The sequence below is a fragment of the Nestor notabilis genome, unplaced genomic scaffold (genome assembly GCF_000696875.1).
Source record: "Nestor notabilis isolate BGI_N333 unplaced genomic scaffold, ASM69687v1 scaffold14096, whole genome shotgun sequence".
In the NCBI taxonomy this organism is placed as follows: Eukaryota; Metazoa; Chordata; class Aves; order Psittaciformes; family Psittacidae; genus Nestor; species Nestor notabilis.
In genome coordinates this window covers 39649-62719 of record NW_009934331.1, presented here as the reverse complement: position 1 = coordinate 62719, position 23071 = coordinate 39649, and the positions used below count along the sequence as shown (strand labels likewise).

Here is a 23071-nt window from a genome sequence, read left to right as displayed (position 1 = left end):
GGGGGGGGGGGGGGGCAGCTCTGCCTATAAACAGGGGCAGCTGATGTACCAGAAGGTACCCAAGCACAGGACTCCTTTTCTAAGTAGCCAAGCAAGAGCAATACTCAACTTTCACTGTATTTTAACAGCAGATGTAATGTGTTTATGGCAGACTGTAAAGAGGAGATGGTAATGTTTTCTCTGACAATGATGTCACTTGCAAGCTTGTGAGGTGATTGATCACTCAGAATAACCTTGATTCTTACATACTTTTTACTTAGTAAAAGTAGGTTCGTCCCTCATGAATTTTTGAGAGGCAGGTGGGGAATATTATTCTTTAGAAAGTCATTACAGCTTTATGAGATTTAATTATATCCAATAATACATGTTTCTTTCAAATACCTACTCAAAGCTTTCTTTCAGCATATAAAGGCAGGGAAACAGTTTTTTCTAGATAGCTGTGGCACAGAAAAAAAGCGTTTTTCAGGCTATATAAGCTTGCCTATTTAAGGACATAAACCAGGGACCAAGGTGCAGGAGCCTTGCTCCATGATGGATGTTACATCTTTTTTTTGAATGATGCTGGGTGGTCCATGGCCTTGTACAGAACAGGAATCCTTTACAGCTGTGGTAGCAGGTGCAGGAAAAAAACATACTGAAAAAAACCTCGAAAAAAACCCATACTGATCCAGTCCTGTTTGCTGTCTTCAGCTTGAACTGTTAAATGGTACTGCTGTGAAGTGACCCACGCTGCCCTCCTGCCTGCACGGTGATGCTCAGAGAGTGGCTGAGCAGCAATGTCTATGGCCTCTGTGTCACACTAAAGGGCAGCAGTTCAGTAAATACATCCTCTACTCCCACCTCTTCCTTCAACCCCTCCACAGTTGCCCGTCTATGGGGTACTGGATTGTGTGGTCTGGTGTGCTGCTGGTATCTTACTAGTAGTGAACAAGCAGGAGTCCCTTCACATGCTGTGTACGTGCGTCCTTAGAGGAGGAAGGATGTCTTCTGCACAAAAGCAGCTGTTGAGCAGGAGGTGGGAGGAGGCGAGTCATGGTATGAAAGTCAGTTGTACAGAAAGTCACAGTCTTGTCATAGGAAAAGAGCAAGAGTCCCTGAAAGTTGGAAATTTTGACAGCATTGAAGACAATGAGCACAGTTAGTATCAAAATTAATCTTTTATTACATTTAATGTTTTACACTAGAAGTAATAGAAGTGTGGACAGTTTTGAACTTGCAGCTTTGCTTGCTCAAGCAGTTATCAAGGTGGCCAAACTTGCTTCATTCTTTTCTAAAACTTCCTTCTCTGGAGAGAGAAGAGGCCAGAAAGAGAGACCTGGGACAAGTAAAAATCTCCCAGAAAGCCTTAGGGTTTTTCCTTTACATCTCTGACCTTTAGCTGCCTTCTTATGAGACAAATATTTAACTTCCTCATTAGAAAGATTTTCATCCCGGTTTGTTCAGTCAGTTCACATCAACATTTACCCATCCAGCCAGGCAGTCAACAGAGGTGTGTGTCTGCTTCAAGACTGCATAGTAGGTATTAACATGGCAAACATCTCTCTCATGCCACTTTTACTGAACTGTGGGCACGATGCAGCTGTTGGATCTTTGGTGTGAACCCAGAGCAAAACTCCAGTGGCCTGTGACAAGGGATGCAGTACTGAAATCCAGTGGTGAAGAACAAAACCCTCTAACAAGCTACCTTGCAGACTTGTACAGACAACATGGGAAGTGTATCACCTCTCTTACAAAACAGGTTTAGGGGTTTCGATAGTGTTAGTGAGGACCTTCAGTCTTCACACAAGCAGTTAGGTTTGGTTGTGGTAGACCATGCAGCCTGGCAGTGAAGGCTGTCACTCACGGCACAGCTTAGATAAAAGACTTAATATGTAGGTGAGAAAGTCTATGTGAACCACCACTAATCTTTGATGGCATCCACAGAGCCCCCTCATAACTTGTTCTAATATTAACTGGAGCTTTGTTTGTCTTGGATGGCTGTTCAGTTCTTCAGAGCTGTGTGTGGTGAATGTGAGTCATTTAATCAACTCGGGTGTTTCTGTAGCTAGCAGATATGCACCAAGATACTTTTGTGTATGATCAAATGTTGTCCAGAGCCCTTCCGTGCTCTGTAAGTCTAAAAGCAAAAGGCATTCAGTTCAATGGAACAAGTACAACAGGAAAAAGAAGTGGTTTGTTTTAATTCTTTTAATTGTGGTATAGCATGTATATCTTGGAATCCATAACATGCATTATTCACCCTGCTGTTATTTATTTTGGTGTTTCTATGTACAAAAGTGACAGGATGACGCTGTCCTATTTTCAGGCACCAAATCTTTAAGAGTAGCAGAAACCATGTGTGCAAACAGACTGATGCCTTGGGTAGCAGACAGATGAAAGCCGTGATTTTGAATTTGCTCTTAGGGACAACTGGGTCAGTTTAAGGAGGGGAATGGCAGAAACATTCCCAGCTGGTTATGCAGTATGAAGTGGAACAGTTTGGATCTTCAATGACACATGTTTTTCCCTGCCTGATCTTCTGTCCTGTCTTCAGTAGTCTTGCTTTTAGATGTGCCATCAGGCTCTGGTGCCCTGAAGAAAGGTGCTGGCTGTAAGATGGTCATGGGCTGTGCTGTCAGGGAATGGGTGCATGGGGCGTCCTTGGGTGACTGCTGACATGTTGAAGAGCACAAGTCCTGGGTCTGGCTCTGGGGGAACCCCTTAGTGGCTATTTTCCTTTCTTTTTAATTTTTTACAGCGTTTTAAAAACTCGCCCTATAATTTATGTTCTCTGTGACACTTGTATAAATACGATAAATAAACTTTTCCTTATGTTTTTATGGAATGATAAATGTAAAAGTTCCAGCAGCTGTTACCACATACACAGAAATCTCGCTCCTCACTGAAGTCTTCTCTGTATGCTCTGCAGACAGGAACAAAATGGCTTTGCATTGTTCTTTGAAAGTCAGTACCATGGAACTGTTTTGGCTCTGCAAATCCCAAATCTGCGGGACTCTTGTGAGGAACGTCCTTCCTGCTGCCGCCTCTCCCCATCATGCAATGGGGATTCTCATGTCTCTGTGAATATAGGACCAGGACTTCTTGTAAGCCACTGACTTCTGAAGCATCTTAGGATTTTCAGGTCAAGCCAGCTACTTCAGATTTGACATGGAAAACCTCTGGGTTTACATGCTTATTTCAGAAAAAGCTGACTAACAGCTCATCTAACAAGTGACCTGCTGAAGTTTACTTCAGATTCCACCTGAAATCTGGTAGATTCCAGGTGCATTGCTTTAGATTTTTCTGGAAGTGACAACATTCTGGGTTGTATCCAGGACTGACCCTGTGGCTTCTGCAGGCTAAAGGAATCGAACCTTCTGCCCTTCTTGGCTGTGGAAGACAAACTTTGTGGGCCTTGAGAGCTCAGCAAGGAAAGCCCTGCAAAGGGCCAGTTAAGCACCTCATCTCTCTTGGGGATATTGCTAAAATAGTGGATGCTCTGTGTTGTTGCTCTTGGTTTTGATGAACTAACAAGTCAGTATGTTTTATTTTTTGTGTGTGTGTGACAGGGTGCTCTGCTGGGGAAGATTAACCTAGAAGGAAGGCAAGCAAAGAAGCAAATATTGGTGATGTGCCAGGAGCTGGACCTTGTTGGGAAATGTGTGCAGTTGAAAATGGTGTTAGAACCAGTGAATGTTAACATTGTAGAATTGCTGTTGCTGATTTAACCTTCCATTCTTTGCCCCATCCATCCCCAGCCCTCTTTCTCATTCTTCTAGCAGCTGGATGAGTCAAATGGTTAACTGTGAGCTTCAAAGTCAGTGCCCTTTATTTAGCATCCTCTTTCATATTTTACAAAGAGACAGTGTTTGAAATGCTAGGGGGAAGAGATGGTAATGTCTATTGATATGGCACGTAATGTTAAATAGTACTTGCCACTTAGAAGCCTAAAAATGGTAAAAATCAGTCTGAAGTCCTTCTTGCTCCCTGCAGAGTTGACGGCACTAGTTGAGGATTGAGATTTATCCCAGAGATGAACGCTGCAGGGTAGAAGCTGCCTGAAAAAGCCCCAAAGGAACAATGAACTATGTTAATATTGATGTCGTGCCTCTTTTTGGACTTTCCTCATGGTTGTTCTGCAGCACTGAAACTTTAAAAGAAGTGAACTTTGTTTCATCCTGGCTAGAGCAAAGCAATGGCATCTTGTTCCTTTCCCCTCGCTCTTTTGAGAAGATTAAACAAGAAGCAATTATGTGTCAATTGGCTGCTGCTGATCTTCTTAGTGTTTCTTCTGAGTTAGATGTCTTGATTAATGGTCTGATCTTGCAATTATTATTCATTAGGAAATCTGGGGGAATTCTGGGTACATGAGGAGTTCAGGGTCAAACCATGTAGCTATTCAGTGCTCTATTCTGGATAATGCTCAGGATTAGTAATAAAACATTGGAAGCTATCCTTAACTACAGAGGATGGTGCATATTTGCCCAGGCGCATCCTCCACAGGATTATGATACTTGGGTCTATACTCATCTTGAACAAAAACTGTTTCAAAATCGTGTGCTTTGAAATGAGCTTGATTTTCTTTTCGAATCTTGGACTTAAAATCCTAACAACTTGTAAGCCAGCTGTCGTTTCCCTTCTAGACATGGGGAACTAATTGTCCAACATGCTTTTCTATTTTACTTGGAAGACTTTTACATAGCTCTAGACTAAGGGCAGTAATCCATAATCATATCAAAACCAAGAAAGGGAGTATGCTTGTAGACATTTAAAGCTCATATACATTTCATTCTGTGGAGCTCCATTACCTTGTTTTATTAACTAACGCTTGTATGAAATAAGGAGTTTAAGAAGAAAGAAGTGAAGTTTGGCTTTTTAAGTCTTTCCTGGCTATCCAGTAAAACTTGGTATGATCAAGTGAACCGATGGTGGATTGGAGGGATGAAAGCCCCTAGGTATCTATTGTGAATATTTTGTATTTTACCTTAGGTTTTACACTATGGAATCTAAATCCCTGTAGAAGTCACACAGCCTTTCAGTTTACCCATTGATAGGAATTAAAGTTTACTTGCTTTATGATAATATAGATGCCTAGACTATGTACTGCCCTCTCCTGCTCCCTGGACACTATCCTCCTGGATAGAGGAGAACAGGTTTTCTGCTCTTCAGATCTCTCTTTAGACTGGAAGGTGTGGCGGACCATTTCTGTTTAGACATTTGCGGTCCACTTGGATGGGAGAGAAAGCTGCACAAGTGTGAAATGCTCTTATTTGTGTGAAAGCATGAAGTTTTACTTTAAGGCACCTTCTTTTTCCCCAGTTCTTAGCCTCAGGCCAAGCCTACTGAAGTCTGTGGACAGGCTGCCAGAGGCATCCCTATCTGTAAATCACAGAGTGCTGGAATTTGCACAAAATAAACATGGCTTATCTGGCTAGTTGAGTATTTATTGATGAATTCTGTTTGTTGTATGCTGTGGTTTGAATATTGCAATGAAGTCAACCTAGAGGAAAATAGCTTTTTTATTTTCCCTATTGTATGGATTATGGCATCGCCTGTGTTTTCTCATCTAAAGCACTTCATTTAAAGCAGTTATGAATACAGCTTGAAACTGTGGTCTTGCCTCTGCTTAGCTGAAGGCTGGATTTGACAAGCAGTGGCCAGTAGTTGCTGTATCTCTTTCTCGTTGTTATCCTTAAGTGTTGGCAAAGACATGCAGGCGCTGGAAAGAATTCAGCCAATTGAGTATCACACTGCTTTAGCAGTTTTAAGAATTTGCTTCCATAAATTTCCGTCTGTACTGGCTCCTGGTTTTATCTCCATTGGATATAAATCACCGTGCTGTCAGCCTCTGGATAGCACTGGAATGCTGCTGCCCAATTTATTTATTTTATTTTATTACCATAGCAAAGAAATCCCACTTGGCTGTTTTTAAAGCAGTGTGTCTCTTAGCAGAGTAAAATCAATCTCTCTTTTAATAAATGTGTATTTCTCCCTGATGTGGCTGGGATTTCCAATGGCAGAGCTGTCAGACTTTGGAGACCTCTGAAGGTCTAAGGAGGGGTACTCTGGTGTGATGCTTCCCTTTCCTACCTCTGCAGTTCCCAGTTCCTTTGGTTGCAGTGGATTTATTCCTCAGTGGAAGAGAGGGGTGGTAGTTACGCTATGCAAATAATGAATTAGATGCAATGCTTTTCAAATTCATGAGTGCCTACAAATTAATATTTTGGCAAGTGTCTTGTAAGTCGCAGACCTGCACCCAGGGTGATGTACATTAGTTGCTGAAACCTAGGTCTACCGGTGAATTTACGGGAGGGGTGTCCACAATGGCTAATTTAGACCTGTGAAGTTGTTTCCCGGTGCTCATTTCCTATGGAAGTCGGGATTTTGATTTGAGTTCAATGGAGTATTAGTCACCTAAATTCTTCTACAGATCTGACTGTGTCATGGTAGTTTTGGAAGGCGCTCTATTTTTCTAAAGCCATTTTTTGCTTCTTAAAGTGACAGAAATTCTGTTACTTAAAGTTGGTGCCAAGCATCCTTTTTTTTCTGTGTATGATTTTCTTATGAGACACTTATTTGGGGAAAAGACACAAAACTAAAAGTAGAGTTGGACAGAGCTTGACTGTAGGCTTTGCATGTGAAATGCTGAACCTTCCAAGGCACCAAAGTTGTTGGTGTTTAGCATCGAGGTTGGTGTTGTGGTTTGCCTGCAGTTTAGGCCAGCAGTTCCCCTGTGAGCACAAGAGCTGTCATTTGTATGTGTGTGGCTCCATTTCATACCGTCAGATGGGAAATCAGAAGCAAAAGGAGCAGAAAATAAACATGAATATTAACAAAGGGAGAGCAGAGGCAAAAGGCTTAGCGGTTGCTGACTTTGAGGGGTTGTTATGTATGCATGTTCAGACTGATTTGCTCTACAAGGGGTTTCAATTAGCATGCAGTGGTGCAAATCTTTTCTAATGAGAACTGAAGTCAGAAAATTTTCATTTCAGTGTTAAACTTTGCATTCAAGATGCATTGCTTTTTTCCTTTTCCTTGCTAAGTGTAAGAGTTTTACTTACGGTGCAAACTGCAGCCTTGGGAAGCAGGTACTGATGACCTGCTCTCGAGCAAAGCCCTCTGGGTGATGCTCAGAGCTGTGTAAATTGGCACTGGAGCAATGGCATCCTGCTCCCGGGCAGATGAATGTGTGCTGTACTGCAGAGGCTTGGAGGAGGTGATGCACAGAGAGTGAGGAGCTAGGGAAGAGTTAAGTTCCCTAGTTCCTAGTTGCCTCTTCAATAAAATAAACCGTACACGCCTAGACATAGAAGCACCTCTAGTCATGAGAGTTCTTCATACACAAGTTGTGTTGAAGACTCATTTAAATTGAAGACACCCACTTATTAATGCAGAAAATGCTCTTATCACAGGACTGGTTTCCATAGGCAGGCTTTACTCTGGTAAGTAGCCCTGTTGCACAGGAGAGCCTGACTGTATGTGTTACATTGCTCATCTTGGCATGAAGCTTTTGCTCCTCAGCCTAATGTTCCTCCATCAAATCTTCAGATAAGTTCATATAGCAGATCCTCCTGGAAGATATGCCAAAACACACTGAAAACAGGGAGGTGGTTAGGGACAGCCAACATGGCTTCACCAATGGCAAGTTGTGGCTGACTAATCTAGTGGCCTTGTATGACAGAGTGCGTCAGTGGGCAAGGGAAAAACTATGGGTGTCATCTACCTGGATCTCTATAAGGTCATTGATATGACTCCCCACAATATTCTTACCTCTGAATTGGAGAGATACAGGTTTGATGGGTGGACTGTTAGATGGAAAAGGAATTGGCTGGATGGCCACATGCAAGGAGTTACAGTCGATGGCTGAGTATCTAAGTGGAAACCAGTAGCATTTTGTCTGAGCAACCTGATCGAGTGAAAGACGTACCCCATGGCAGGGGGTTGGACTAGGTGATCTTTAAAGAGTGGAAATTCTCAGTGTAGGTGGCTGCAGGACTAGGTGTCGGTTGTGTTTCCCCGTGATGCTCCCAATGCCTGGAGCCTCAGAGGAACCCACTGCTTTTCTTTCAGTACAGCCACGCACATGCAGAGTGGGATTGTGTGTAGCGATTTCTACAATATGATTTCGTAAGTGAAAACTTCATGTTTAATAAAGCCAAACTGGAAAAAAAAAAATTAAAAATAGTAATGTAAATTTTAAAAAAGGGGAAACAAACAGGTCAGACATATAGGGATGGGATACCTATAAAGCCAGCCATGTGAGAAATAAATTCACTTGGAGCTTTGAATATGAGTCATAGTCACTTTGTAAGCCTGTATTTTAAATTACAGCTTACTGATCCTGTGTGTTTTCCTGCTACTTCTAAATTAACAACATAGTGTAGCATATTTTTATGCGTACCTCTGTGAGTGCTCTGTATGATGCTAATTACATACAGCTAAAGAGAACCATATGAATTGGCCTTTCTCAAGGGGGTCTTTGCCAAGGCTGAGGCATACTTGTTCTTTCCTATTGACACCTCTGCTTCAAGGTGGAGTTTGTTTCGCTTGTGCCACATATTGCTGTTCCAAACATAAAACATTCAGAGTTACTCAACCCTATGAAGAATAAAGTACAATTAAGTGTTGCTGGAGGCTCACAACTAAAGAGTAGGCTTAGTCCTCTCAAATACAAGATTTTCTGCAGCATGGCATGCATGATAGTCTGGTCCGGGCTTCCTCTTCTGTGATGTTGAATGTCTACAGTGTAGGTGTTTCTGAGGCTGTCTTCCAGGCTTCCTTTGCAGGTCATGGAAAGGCATGGATGTTTCCAGTGCATGACTCATCTTACTTATTTTAGACATCTGCTCTATAGTGAGATGAATCATTCCCTTAAAGAGCCTGTCTGCCTTATCTCTCCTGTCAAATAACTTAACTCCCCAGCCCTCTATGGGAGCTTGGTCCTTGGTTCTCCGCACTGCAGGAATGTTGCTTCTTTCCCGGCTCTCCCTGGAGGCAACCAGCTCATTGCCTCTGAAACTAAATGTGGGTGTTCACGCGCGATCCTGCGCCGCTGGAGCTGCTCTGTGTCGTCAGTGAGAGGAGCAGCATGCCAGGTTTGGCCGCCTCCACCCGCAGCAGCTCTCCCACTCATCTCGGCAGGCTTTGCACTTGTTGCATGTCCCTCGTGAGGCGTGCTGGCACATCCCATAAAGCCAGTACTTGGGTGGGCTGCAGCACACTGCTTTTGCTATTTAAGGTTCTTTCTAATTGGGGGGGAGGGAAACAAAACAACAAAACCACTACAAAATAATATGCTTAAGGCCACAGGTACTCCAGAGGGAGCCCAAATACAATGATGTCCAAGCCCCAGATCATATCTAGAGACAGTCTACTCTCACAAGGGTGAGCCTTCAGGAGTGCACTCCAGTAAATACACATTTGCCTTGTAGATGTCTGAAATCTTCAAATTTGAATCCCACCCATTGCGTTTTAAACTGATAAAACCCCTGTGAAATTTTACTCACAAGCTCTTTCCTGCTGTACCCTTCCACAAGGGCTGAGCGTGGTGATACAGAGAGTAAAGCCAGAACAACTGGAGGTGAGGATGTTTATGTGATTTGTTTCTATGGCTAGCAAATGTTTATGGTTATTGACGGAGCTTATTGACTTGAGTGCTTTCCACTCACATTTGGTCCTGCCTCAAATGTTAAAAATCATTGTTGCACAGTTTAATCAGAGGATTTTCTATTTTTCCCTTGATTAAGACATCTGTGTATGTATTGATAAGTGTTTTGTTTCTTCTTTTGAAGCAACAGACTGCTTGGCAGGTCAATGGGATTCCCAAATTATAAGCATGGCTAATATGTTTCTTTAATAAGCTGCTAAAAATGAAGGAGGTTTAAAGGAGAGAAAAAACAGTGACTGAGTTAAAAAAGATGGACCTATGTAAAACTTACTTTAGTAAGTTAAGTTTTTTAGTAAGTTAAGGTTTTTTTTTAAGTTTTAGTAACTTAGGTTTTTTCATAAGTTAAAACTCACTTGAGTAAGTTTTAGTAATAAAAAATAATTACAAATAAAAATAAGTAAAAATTCCCTTTCAGAGTTAAGCAGAAGGGAAGGGAAGGATTCAGCTGTTTGGATTAGTGTGCTGAAACTAGGATTGATCTGGAAAGAATTTCATTATTTATGTGTTCAAGTTTATGCTAGAAAAGACAGAAATTTTGCAGACCTACAATTTTACACCTGCTGGTTTGTGAGGTCTTTACACATGTTGATCTAAAGTTTATATTATTTCAGATTTTTAGGATAAATGATGTATATAAGTTTATTAAGGGAATATCAGATGACTATCATAGATGGCTGATGAGAGAGAAAAATCTAGAAAGAAGTGGTTTCCAGAGAAGAGTCATTGTGATTACTGTCAGGTTGATCTGAAGGACACATCAGTCCTTACCCTGAGGTGTGTAGTACCTGAGAAAAAATTACACCTTCAAATGCATCCTAGTTTTTCTAAAAAGCAATGACATTGCCTTAAGATGTGGTGAAAATTTAGGTATCATGCTGGATAAGAGTTTCTGCATATCTGTTACCCTTCTGAGAGAGTTGAAGTCTGTGTCTGACCAGTGCCTGTGATAGTCTTGCTGATGACTGATTTTTCTGACAAGACTAATTTCAGGTAACGTGTTCATAAGCAGAACAATGTATATGGGGGATACTTCAAGATATTCAGTATGATATTTTGTAAGTGGCATTGTAACTTTCTAGGTACTGTCATCTTTTTGAATTGTAGAATCGGGGTATATTGGTGTTTGGAAAACACAGTCATGGTGTCTCATTGGATGAGGCCTTACCCTAGGGAGATTGCACACTGATGGCAATAGCCAGAGATGCAGAATGTCTGTACCAGTTTTCTGGCTCCTCCTGGGTGACCTTGAGGAGGTCTGTCTGAATTTCATATCCAAAGCTGTATAATATGGACTGTAATACCTCCTTTGCTCCTCTTCTGTACTTGCTGTAGTAGCCCCCTATAAAAGGAGCTGCTCCTCAGCCTGTTTTGTGCAGCAGCCGCAGGGCCCAGCATTTAGCTATTTACTCTAGAGGTTTCTGTGATGCAAGTGAGAAAATCCAAATCACGATGCCACAGTCAGGTTTGCTTTGAGTAAATAAAATTGCGAAGTATAGAAGGGGAAAACTTCAGAATAATGAACATGTTTGTCAGGAATAAACCTGATTTTCACAAAGCAGTTGCTTCAAGGGGACCAGGTGCATTTTAACTGCAGAGTTATTTGAGAAGGCTTCTATGGAAACACTATGGAACAGGCTGAAAGTTACCTGAAAAGCTGTAAACAAAGGCTGCTGGTGTACATAAGGAATGGTTCCTTCAGAAGAATATTCTGTGAGTCCTGAACATACCCATACAGCATCACTGACACCAGTGAGTTACCTGTTGGGAGGGTGTACCTGGTTCAAGAGATGTACTGTATTTTCACCCATCTTCAGTGTCTGTTCCTCTTATTGTAAAGCACTTATTGAAACACCCCATGGGTGTTTATTGGTGTTAGGAACAGACCCCTCTAATGTATTCATTAGTGAGTGAAAGTAAGCTGCTGCTTAATAAGGAGCCAGAGACCAAGTGTGAAGTTTGAGAAGCTATTCAAAAGCATTGCTGTCAAACAGGAGCTTGGGTCTGATCTCTGTCAGAAAAGTAGCATCTATGTACTGCTCCTAAATTTAAAGAACTATATAAAAGGTTGATCTCTTTCCACTTTTGTGTGTGGGTTTTTTGTTGTTTTTTAGTTACTTTTTTTTTTTTAAGTGAAACTGCATTATTAGGTCACTGGGGTTTTAATCTTCATTTTCCTGTGTTTGTTGATACATTTTGGAGTCAGTGGGAAGGCAGTTTGGTTTGTCATGCTTAAAATTTTAAGAACCTGAGAGTAAGCTGCAGTAGCTCTTGGATATTGCACTTTCCTGAAAAAGAACCTCATTCACATGGTTAACTATAGGGATTTTTTTCTTTCTCTTCCCCATCAACTCTGTGCAGAATATTCTTTCTGAATAGTGCCACAATGGCCACCCTGCCGTTCCCCTACTTAATGAGCTACTTCTCACACAAATACATTTCAGATTAACTGGGCACAGATGTTTAGGTGTCTGTTTTGGTGGGGTTTTTTCCCCCAGAAAATGATTGTCAGTCTTCATTTTCATCTCAGCTTTCAAGCCTGTTGAAACGGCAGCGTTCCTGTCATTGCAAACGTTATTCAGCTGTGTGAACTGTGACTCATTCTGAAAGATTACATGCATTTCCCTCCCCGGCATGCACATATCCTGCTGCTGTTAGCTGTTTGCAGCCTGCTTTCTGCAATCAGTGGGTCAGGGGTACATACTGCTGCAGAGCTGTCTTGCTGTCTTGCTCCAGCCTTGTGATGTGCAGGGTATAGGAGCCCATGTTTCCTGCAGGCAGCAAGTTTCAGGGTGGGAAATGCTACTTTTGTATGCTTCTGGGGGGGGGAAAAATATGTCATTTTCGGCATCTCTGTACAGTTAAAAAACCCCCCAAACAACAAAAACCAAACAAAACAAAATCCCAGACAAATCCGAAGAGCAAACCTTAAAGGAACAATAAACATTATACAGACCTCCTGGCTCACATTTACTTCAAACTATGTTTACTTAGGCTGCAAAAATATCAATTCATGATATCAGCTCAAGGCAAACTCATCTGTTCTGGTGGTCCTCTTTAATCATCTTTCTTTTCTAGTTTTGCCTTCTCTTTTTTTTCCTGCATTCCTCTCTGTCATCAGAGGATCCCCACTGTCACCATTCTACTTCTCTTCTACTGGTGCCTCAGACCAGTCTTGTCTGGGGGCTCAGCACCTTGCCTCTCTGATCTGCCTCCATCCTCCCTGGTTATTTGCTATTCCCTGTATGTTTCCCAAGGCTTCTTTTGAAATAAGGTCCTGTGAGAATCCTGAATGGTCTTTCTATTTGGTATGTTACTGAATGTCGACATGAACCCATGTGGAAAAAACCTGGACCTGTTCGTTATGGAAGCTCAGTTAATTGGGGATGTTTAAAGGGAAGCTTGATAGTACCTCCCCAGACATGGAAATGAGTTATGGCGCCGGAAGAGGAAAAGCCATGAGGAATCGATCTTAATTTAGTACAACTTAACACCATGCTTGTATTTTTATCTACTTGAGGGCACGAGATAACATGTCTAAGCTTCCCAGTGTGACGAAAGCAGGCAAAAATTCGAGAAGGTGGTGCAGATGAGAGCACAGAGCCCTGTTGCTCTGCAAGCACGTGTCTGAAAGACCTCTTCTGTCCTGCTTCCCCTGTCTGTGTGGGAAGTGTTGCTGGAAAAGCTGTCAGGATCCCCAAGGTTCAGAGCTGTGAGGAGGTTTGCAGGGAGCGCAGAAAGCATCCACCAAAGCTGCTTCCCAGTGGCTATGAGAATAAGGAGTGATAGGGCTGCGGGCAGGCACACTGATGGTTTTTTTTTCTGTAAAACAAAGAATTCTGGTGTATCTTGTCAGGCAAGGGTGGGAGAGGAAAGGGATTTTTGTCAAAGACTGCAATAAGCTGGCTTTTCTATTAAATCTAGGTTTTAAAAAACAGAGATTGTTTGCAGAGGTTTTTTTGGTGACTAGTGTTTGCAATCCAAATTCTTGTTTCAGTGGACATTCAAGCAGAGATACGCAATAGATACAAAATGATTTCACTGTTTTGCTAGAGGATTTAGTTATTCAAATCTTGGTTTTCTTCATGTGTTTCTACAAGCCAGGGCTTACTTGGGTGCCCTAGAATAACTGTGTTGACACATGTAGCCTGGATGAAGAGCCCTTTCTTTCTGAATTACCTACCTCTGCTTTCAAAGCTGATCATGATAAATCATAGTTAGAGGCCCGTTCACCATAGTTCAAACCCTGCTTTATTCTGAAATACTTTGATGTATAGACAAGCCCCTAGGAAACTCTTTTTATTTGAAAATAAATCTCCTTAATTTATTAGCATTTTGTCCTTGTACTGAGAAATGAATCCTGTTCCTTTAAGGTGTTTCTTTGTTTTGCTTTGCTTTGCAGACTGTAAGATGGCACATAGAACTACAACCATGGGCAAGTCCAACCCCTTCCCTGGACAGTGAGGCCTTGAGGTTCCTGAAATACATTAGCACTTCTCAGGTAGGCTTTTTATTTTGGTCAGGCTATTCCCTCTCAGATAAGGAATTAACCTCACAACAGACTGATTTTGAAAATGCTTTATTTCTATAGTGTAGAATGCTTAACCTAACACTGATGTTTAGCATGTATGTAAAGGTTGAAACAGGGTAGAAATAATGCATTATTTCCGTGCTTTCCAGATGGGTTTGCATCCTGATAGGTGGAGGATATGACCGAATTCCAGACATGGTTCTTCTCTCCCAGACATAGAAAAGTAGAGGGCACTCTGTAATGAGAGAACTGTGTATTCAGCCATTCCACTTCTCAATAAGAATGCGATAACCAGGCTTATTTTAGCTAAAATGCATTTGAGGTTCCCAGTAAAATGAGAACAGGGCATCAGTCCCTAACCATCAGTCCCTAAGTTGTCCTAGTAGAATCCTGATATTTTAAGGACAAAAATGATGACCTGGAAAATTAGTGGGTTTATGTGCTTTTTCAAATGGTGACATTTCCAAATCCAGATTGTGTTGACAGATACTTCCAAGGTTCAGCATATATGGAAATTGGGCCATCATGTCTTAATGGAGGCATCACTTCTCTATAACAGCATTTGTGCATGCATTTTGGGTAATAAAAAATGGAAAAGGTGCTGAATGGTGATAATTCTGACATGGTGTCTGCTTTTGGTACCCAGGCCTATCAGCAGTTGACCTGTGAATACAGATTTAACTGCACCATTGCTTACTCTGGAGAAAAGAAAAAGCTTCAGGTGCTCATCTCACTGATATGTCGTTCACATGTGAAATTCCTTGTTAATGCAATGCTTTCAAGGCTGAGATGAGATTCATTTGAAACACATCTAAAAATATGCTGCTTGCTGATGGTAACTGTGAGGAAGTAGCGTGTTCACTTGTCTTCCAGTTTCTTTCCAGTGGGTACTCCTGGCTAAATGCTCAGGAAAATGACATCTCTGCCTTCACTCATGCCAGCACTGAGAGGGCAGGAGGCAACATGATGCATATGGAGACAGCAAGAGATGTGTGTAGAGCTCCTTGTTCTGTTGTACAGAAGTTTATGCTGCGGCAGGCGTGTTAAGCTCAAAACGCCCTTCTTGGTGACTTAATAAACTGTGGCAGATGCTGCTAAACTCCTCTAGTTGGGTCAAAGCCTACAAGGACATCAATTAGCAGAGAGTTTATTGCTTCTGACACACTAATCAAGAAGTTTTGTTCCCGGAGTAACTGACCATGGAGGGGGATGCACGAACATATGTGAAAACGAAAAAAGAGAGAAATCCTCATTCCTGACCTGGAAGATTTTATAGATTAATAACTGACAGGATAACACCGTGACTGGTTAGAGAACTTCTGGAAATGGGATCATCTTATGCAGATGAGCGTGGGATCTCATTTTCCTTGTTTGCTGAGCAAGTGTTTACTAATTACTGTGCCTGAGTTCAGCTGCCTGTCATTAGTGTAGAATGTCTTGAACTGCTAGATGGGGAAGACGCCATGTCAGTAGGGTCGGGGTGTGTCCAGAAAAAGCTTTTTCAATGCTGGTATCTAATGATCAGAAGCAGCATGTTATTTGTATGACAGTAATGAATAGCAGCCCAGAACAGGACGTGAGCTCAGAGCATCAGGGTCTGAGCTGTAAATATGCAACAGGCTGATGATGGTGCTGAAGGCAGAGTTCTGTTCTTTTTATTTATTTATTTATTTTTTACTAGCAAGAGCTACTAAGTAGCAAGAGATGTTAAAAATTGCTCCAAATTCTGAGTGTTGTAATTGCTCATAATGCCATGAGTCAATTAAGTGGCAGCATTGTAGAATCTTAGCTCTCTGTAGAGAGCACGTTATTCTTCGGTGTCTTAAAATTAGTGCTTGTTATTGTAATGCCATTTATTCCTTGATTGTTATGTGACTGAAGGGAAATTGGTAATGGGGTGCAGTGCAAATCATTGCTTAAAACTTAGTGAATCCTGAAAGCAGCATGAAGCTGTATTAGCTTTTATGAATTTTCCACGGGAATTATGAGCTGAGCAGGAGCAGGGAGGCGGTGATGCAGCGTGCAGCTTTTTGGATGTAATTCTCCAGGTAATGATCTTTCACAGCTTAAGATTGTTAAAGAATGAGAGTTTTATTTACTTACAATAAGGCACATTGTGTTCCTGCCACAGCAAAAGCTGCCTTCCAGTTTTTACTCCACTCCTGTGTAAAAATGTTCCATTTCTGTGGTTCTAGGTGGGGACAGACATGTGCTTTTTAGTTTGGCTAAAACCAAGAGCTGAGCCTGGGCAGGCTGCTGTACAGGAAGGAAGGAGCAAGACGAGAACAGTGAATTCAGGACTGATGTTTACCCTGGTTTTGTCTCTACTACTGTTCTTTCCACCATTTTTATTGTTGGCTTTCTGGCAGTGCCAGCTCCCATCCCTGCAGCCAAGGTTGGTGCTGGGCCCAAAGAACAATTTTTTGTCATGATGGCTCAGCTGGGCTCCTGCGTCTCTTCCCAGTCTCTGCTTTCCTGGCTGCATGTTCCCAGTCTGTGCTCTCCATCCCCTGAATTTGATGGCCAGGCTGCATGTGGTTTGAAAAGCCCTTCAACAACCAACTATAAGCTGGTGCTAGTGCAGTGCAGCCCAGCCCTTCTTGGGATGAAGCAGCCACAGCTTTAGTGTTTGTCTTCTGCTTCCTGCTTCCCCCTTTACTGCTGCTGTGGTGACAGCTGTACACGTTGCACTGGCTTTCCATTGCCCAATGTGCCCTGGCTCCTGAATGCTGGAAAGGCTGCAGCACACCTCAGCTCCATGCCTGCCTTTTCCAGACAGATGTGGACAGGCAGAGCTGGTGCTGCAGGCACGGCTGCTTTGTGGGGTGTTACCTCTCATATGCCATAGCTTCACTAGCTTGGTCACTGCTGTGGTTTGGCTGTTGCAGGCTGCTGCTCAGCTGCTGGCAAAGCTGACTTCACCTCTCAGTTAAGTGATTTTTGACACTTCCAGGTTTCTGAACAGCATGTTATAGTCCTTGCTTTCTTGTCTGTATGAGGATGTTGACTTACAGTGTTCCTCCCTGCAGAGGAGGATGATTTCTCTGTTTAGTTAAGCACTCGCTTAAATCCCTTTGTTGTTGGAGAGGGGATGTGTTGGGGTAATGATCAAATCCCTTCTGGAACTGAGATCAAGGACATTCTAGGTAAGGTATACAGCATACATTGCAGTGACACTGCAACTTGATTACAGTGTTGAATCATGACATGATTTTAGCATTATTCAGGATGCAGAATCGACTCCAAGGTTTGAAAAGAAAAATAAATAATGATCTTAATGCTGAAAGAACTTTTTCTTGGGAAAGTTGATTTTGGGTATAGTACTAATGCTTAATTATTAGCTTTCCAAATTGCGTTGCTCTCTGGGGCATTATGTAAGCCTCAAATTTCACCAAGTAGAACAGATGATCAAGGAAAAAAAAATCATCACATCTCCATAGTTTTGTATGAGATTGACAATTAGATTTAAATGAAACTAATTAACTTTTGCCTTCTTTCCGCTCTTTCCCCAGAAGACAAATTAAAAACAAATTAAAAGTCCTGCCTTAAAATGAAACATCCTTTGATTTCAACAGATTTCATGTGAGCACATGAACCTGAACAGCCTGAGAGGGTACTCTGAAACTGCAAAGAAGCCCTGGTCTGTATGTCTTGACGAGAGGTTTAGCCTCATTCATCGAATCAGAAGCAAGCAATGCCGTCTATATTCTCTTGGGTAAGTTCTCTCTTTAAAGACAGCAAATTGTTTCATGACACCCAGCTTCAAAAAGCCCTATAAATGCAACATAGGCTGCAAACCTTTCTCCATGAGGGTCTTTGTTTTCCTTTGCTTTTCTAATGTTGGTATGAAAATATTGCTTAATTGTGAGTGGTAGTTCACACAGAGGAAGATGGAAATGAATGAGATAAACTGAGAAACCTACAGCATCTTCCCTGAGCAAAAATGACTTGTGTAATTGTCAGGTACTTCAGCAGCATTACTCATAAATCTTCATTAGCTATCCCTGGGACAAAATAGTACATTTCCATATGAGAGTGTGTTTGCTAAGCACTTAAGGGGTGACATGTGCCCAAGTGACAATAATAAAGGTAATTGGGGCTTTATTTTAAAATGTTTGTGGTGTTTATGATGTTTACAGCACTTGAGACTGAAGTTTTCACTCTTCACAGAACAAGTGCATTCACAGGTAGTAAAACCACAAGTGCAGCTTGTTTGCCTGCTATTAAAACACTGCTTCCTGGGAGGATGAGGGAGGTCATCAGGCCATGTTGGCCTTTTGCATTACCCATCAGTGCACAGGTGCATTAGGAGAATGTTGCTGGGCTCTGGAGTTTGTGTCACACAGATGACCACATGGCTGCTTCCTAATAAAACTGACTTTTCTGTCTTGGGAGCCAGCATTAGCTTAGAGGTGTATTGAAAGGCTTCATCTCCCTCCAGCCAATGCAGGTTATTTGTGTGATTTTGCTGCTGTGGGTTTACAAGTGGGGGATAGCAAGGAACTGTGTCTGAGTGGTGTTTCTCAGTGATTAGCACATGGCAGTTGATGCCAGCAATTAATGTAGAGTGCATTGCAGTCAGAGGGAGTGTTTTCTGTTAATTTGGTTAGGTTTATATTTGGATCAAGCTTATATTGAGCTGAAAAGACCAAAATCCTCAGAGGGTGAGTGGCTCTCAGGTTTTGTTCAGCTGCATTGCTCCATGGCAGATGAGTACCATGCCCCTTAGAGACAAGTCACATATACAGAGAGCAAATTCCTCTCAACTATTGTTGCTTCTTATTTTCTGAATATTCTTTGCAATGTATTTCAAATTATACTTACCTGGTTTTAATGCAAAATACAGGTTTAATTCCACCTCCTTCCCTTCCCCCTCAGTTTTTCACATTCCTGTGAGTTAGGAGAGACCTGACCATGCTAAGGTCCGGATTTACCTGCTTGGCTGTAGTGCTGGCTAACTGCCTTCTACTAGTCAGTAGGGAGAGGCGGGCACATTCAGGTGGAAAAATCAGCTAAGCTAAATAACATTTTGAAGGTAGGTAGAGCTTTCCTTTGATTGTAGAAGAAGTCTGGGATAATGTGGCTGCTGACTTGAGGTGTCTTGGCAAGGTACTCAAAGTTCAGTGGAATTAATCTAGCCCTTGCCCTTCAAGTTACGTGACCATTAATATTAGACTTGAGCTCCTGTATTAATGTCCCTTTTCCTTTTTGCTATAGACCAAGTGTGGGTTGAGAATGGTTATTTTTGTTGAATTAGCCAGTAGGCACAATGCAAAGCTGATTTCATCTGTGCTAGGAAATGCAGATTTGTCATGAAGCTGACCAGCACAAAGGTAACTTTCTAGAGGTTTTTGACAAACTTGAGCTGAACCCAGGACATGCATGTGTACAGTGCTTTATATGTGGTGCTGGTTTAGGCATGCTGCAGGGATCCTGAATGACAGATTTGCTATACCGATGGAACAGTAGGGCTTAGCAGAGATTGAAATTGATGTTGGCGCAATGATCATCAGACACACGTGTGCAGTAAATACCCAACTATGATGCATCACATGAAACAGATAAAAAATAAAAGGAAAATATTTGAGGTTAAGGAGGAGCAGTCTTCAATCCTCCAGTTTACTTCTGCAGCCTTTGGAGCACAATTCTTCTCTCAGACTCACTTCCTTTAGTTTATGACAGGCAGAAAAGTAATCTTGTTCCAAGTAAGACAAAAATCCCCTTTAAACATTTTTGTTATCTCATAGACTTCATAAAGAGCAAAGGGGGAGCAGCTGCTTCCAATGAAGAACGTTCTCTGTGGAGAGGATGGAGGGAGGACAAATGTGAAAGTGCAGTGCGGGTGTTACTGGGAATCCTGAATTAAATCCATATATCATTAAAAACGGAACAAATCATACTGCGTAGGCATTGCCTTCTTGAATTCTATAGAAGAGGTTACTTGTGAATGGGAGTGAGAAGCATCTGAAACATCTGGAGATCTTTTTGAATTAGTATTAGTTGCTTCCACTACTTGGAGGCATCAATGTTTTTGCTTGGGTGACAGGATTTCCCAGTATGATACATAATTGCAATATGCATTAGTGAGCTCTAGTTATTAGTGCTAAATCTGCTTAGATTAAGCTAAGTCCGTTACAAACACCAAGGCAGGCACTCAAGCTGGGATAATATAGGATTTCACAAACTTACCAGCTGAGCTTTAGAGTCTCGCTGCAGTACTGTATAAACGCCCTTTCAGGTGGGTCTTAAAGTGTAGGGACTTCAGGATCCAGGCAGTGGATGCTTCTTTTTTCCCAAGCTGCAGAGCTTGGTTATCTTCCTTTGAGAAAGAAGAAGAGGAGGAACAACACAGAAGGAAAAAGGTTCATGTTTTTACAGCTCCATGCTGTGGTCTCTATGGGAGCTGGAGTACCTGCACTTATCAGGCTGAATCAGCTACAGGTGTTCACTAGGGCTGTGCTGGAGGAGACAAAGCAGCTTTTGTGCCACCTGCACGCTGGCTGCGCTTCAGGGTGATGTGGGGGCTGGTGGGATGCTCCAGTTTGGTGCAAGCTGCAGCCCAGTGTTTATTCCAAGTGGGAGGCTCTGTGTGCTGTGACCCTCTGTGAACCCTGGGAGCAGGGGACGGCCAGGGGACGCTGCTCCCTGCGGTGCTGCGCTCTGTCCTGCTCAGCATCCCTGCCCTGCTGCTGGCTGGGAGCAGTGCCAGCGAGCCCTTCCTTCCCACTGGCACGCAGGCTGGGAGAGCTGTCCCGCAGCTGCTGTTTCTGCTGCTTTTGAAAGCAGCGCGTCTACCCCCATTGCAGGGGACTGCATGCAACTACCAACTCTGTAACCGAGCTCCCTTCTCCTTTACAGGAAAAATAGGTCAGTGTACTTAGGGTTTTTTTATTTTGCTGTTGCTGGAGGCAGCAGCTGCTCTCTCCTGGTGATGGGGAAGGGCCTCTCTAGTCTTCTGTATGTGACCTCCATACCATTCTTTTAAAATCACGGTCCCTTTTTAAGTAACACAAAACCTTTCTTAGGAGACCTCATTTGTTTACCTCTTTTCATGCTGTGTTATGCCTTAGCATGATCACATGTGAGCCAGGAATTTTACAAACCAGTTCTTTTGGAGATGACCTTATTTTCTCTCCTACATATTTGTTGTTGGTTACATCTCTCCTTGGATATAAAGTTGAGCTGTTAGCTAGAGTGTCAGAAGATATATCAGCACCCTCTTCACTGTCATTATTTTATTTAGCCTGTTTTGCATCACTGTGAACCTCCCTTTGTAGTCCACGTGAGTACCAATCTGTTTGGAGGCGGCCTGAGATTTGTCTACATCAAAAGCATCTGGTCCTCTACATTGTACCAGCTGGTATGATTTGAAGTGTGTCATGGACACGTCTGTCAGTCGCTGGTAGACTTATCACTCTAGTGCTGTAACTGTCCCCAACAATTCACATGTTGTTCGTTTCTAGCCAGCTTCTCATTCCTGAGGGATTACACTAGTCTTTGTCCATCAGTGTCCCTTTTGTAGAAAGCCACATGCAAGTGAATATGTCAATTCACTTGGTTAACTTCTCAACTTTTTTACTAATGTGTGTTGAATTTATTAAAAGGAAACTCCTCTCTTTTCCTCCTATGCAGCTGTACAGGCTGGAATCCTGTGAAATATTGTTCTTAAAAGCATGCTGGGCTGTTTTTGCAGACCCTATCTCCTCCTTCTTTCCCAGGATGCCTGAAGGAGAAGATGGTGGAGGAGAAGACCTTCTAATAAGGCATCATTACACTGTGCTTAGCCAGTATGACACCAGGTGTCATACCATATTGGTAACCTACAAAACATATGTTCTTCCAAACATTGTTTCATGAGTTGAGTTCATTTTAATATGCCAGTATGTCATCTATGGAAAATATTTAGTGCTGGCTTAATGTCATACCATAGTGTATCATATTTTAAACTGTAGTGTGTTTTACAGGTTGATGCAAATAGACAGATTTCAGACTCACACCATTTCTTAGGATAATTGTGGTGTAGTGTAGCAGGTGCTCTGACAGTACACCTGAGAGTAGTGCCATGTAATGGTCTGTGTATGAGACATAAATGCCATGCTGTTAGTATGTAGTGGATATTCTCAAGTAGTATAATTGGTTGAAATGCTGATTTAAAAATCTTGAGTCTCTTCCCAGTGCTGTGTGTGTGTATATCCAACAGCATAATTTTGATTAAGTTTGAGGTTTCATGCATGATTTGAACCATGTTTGGAACAAGCTTGGAGGAGTAGGAATGAGGAGGACATCGTGTTTTACACAGTAGGGGTGGCCTGTGGTCCAGACATGTGGTTGTTACGGTAAATACCAGAATTTTTTAGTTTTAGTGTACCCTATGTGAACCAGTGGGCTGTAGGAAGTGGGAATATGGCATAGCCTTGTAAAGTACGTCTTCTCCTTCCAGAGGCAGGAACTGAGACAACCCTGCTGTATGATGAGGCTGTTAATTTTTCTTCTTCCGTGAGGTCTTTGCCAAATTAGCAGCACTTTTCTCTGAAGTTGTGTAAAAACTCTGCTACTGTTGTGAGGGAGTCATTTTTAGATTTGCCTTTTTATCTGTGTCTTCCTGGGCACAGAGAAAAAAAGTATTGTATAAATTTTAAATGTATTTGTTCTTCTGCTTATGGCTTGGTTGTTGGAAGTCTGTGCAGTGGGGACCAAGAAAAGTTATAATCTTGTCAAGAAAAAGCAGACTGAAAATAGAGGAATATATATATAGAAAAAATATGAATAGATGAATAATGACAGCACAAAGGGTCTAACGTTTAATTTACTTTCCTATAAATGATGTCAGCTGCTGAATTACAAAGAACCTCTTGGGAAGGTTATCAGCCTTGCTTAAAGTGGTTTAGTTCTTGCCT

General features: G+C 42.1%; 1 protein-coding gene across 1 annotated transcript in view; it reads left to right on the top strand.

The window, feature by feature from the left end:
* Nucleotides 1–14045: 14045 nt before the first annotated feature.
* Nucleotides 14046–23071, top strand: part of METTL24 (methyltransferase like 24) — a gene marked incomplete at its 5' end in the record, with an annotated part of 25161 nt that continues 16135 nt past the window's right edge. Inside the window, 2 exons of the mRNA XM_010017286.1 lie at nt 14046–14144; nt 17750–17889. Coding sequence (XP_010015588.1) covers nt 14046–14144; nt 17750–17889 — 239 coding nt within the window. The remainder of the gene's footprint in view (nt 14145–17749; nt 17890–23071) is intronic.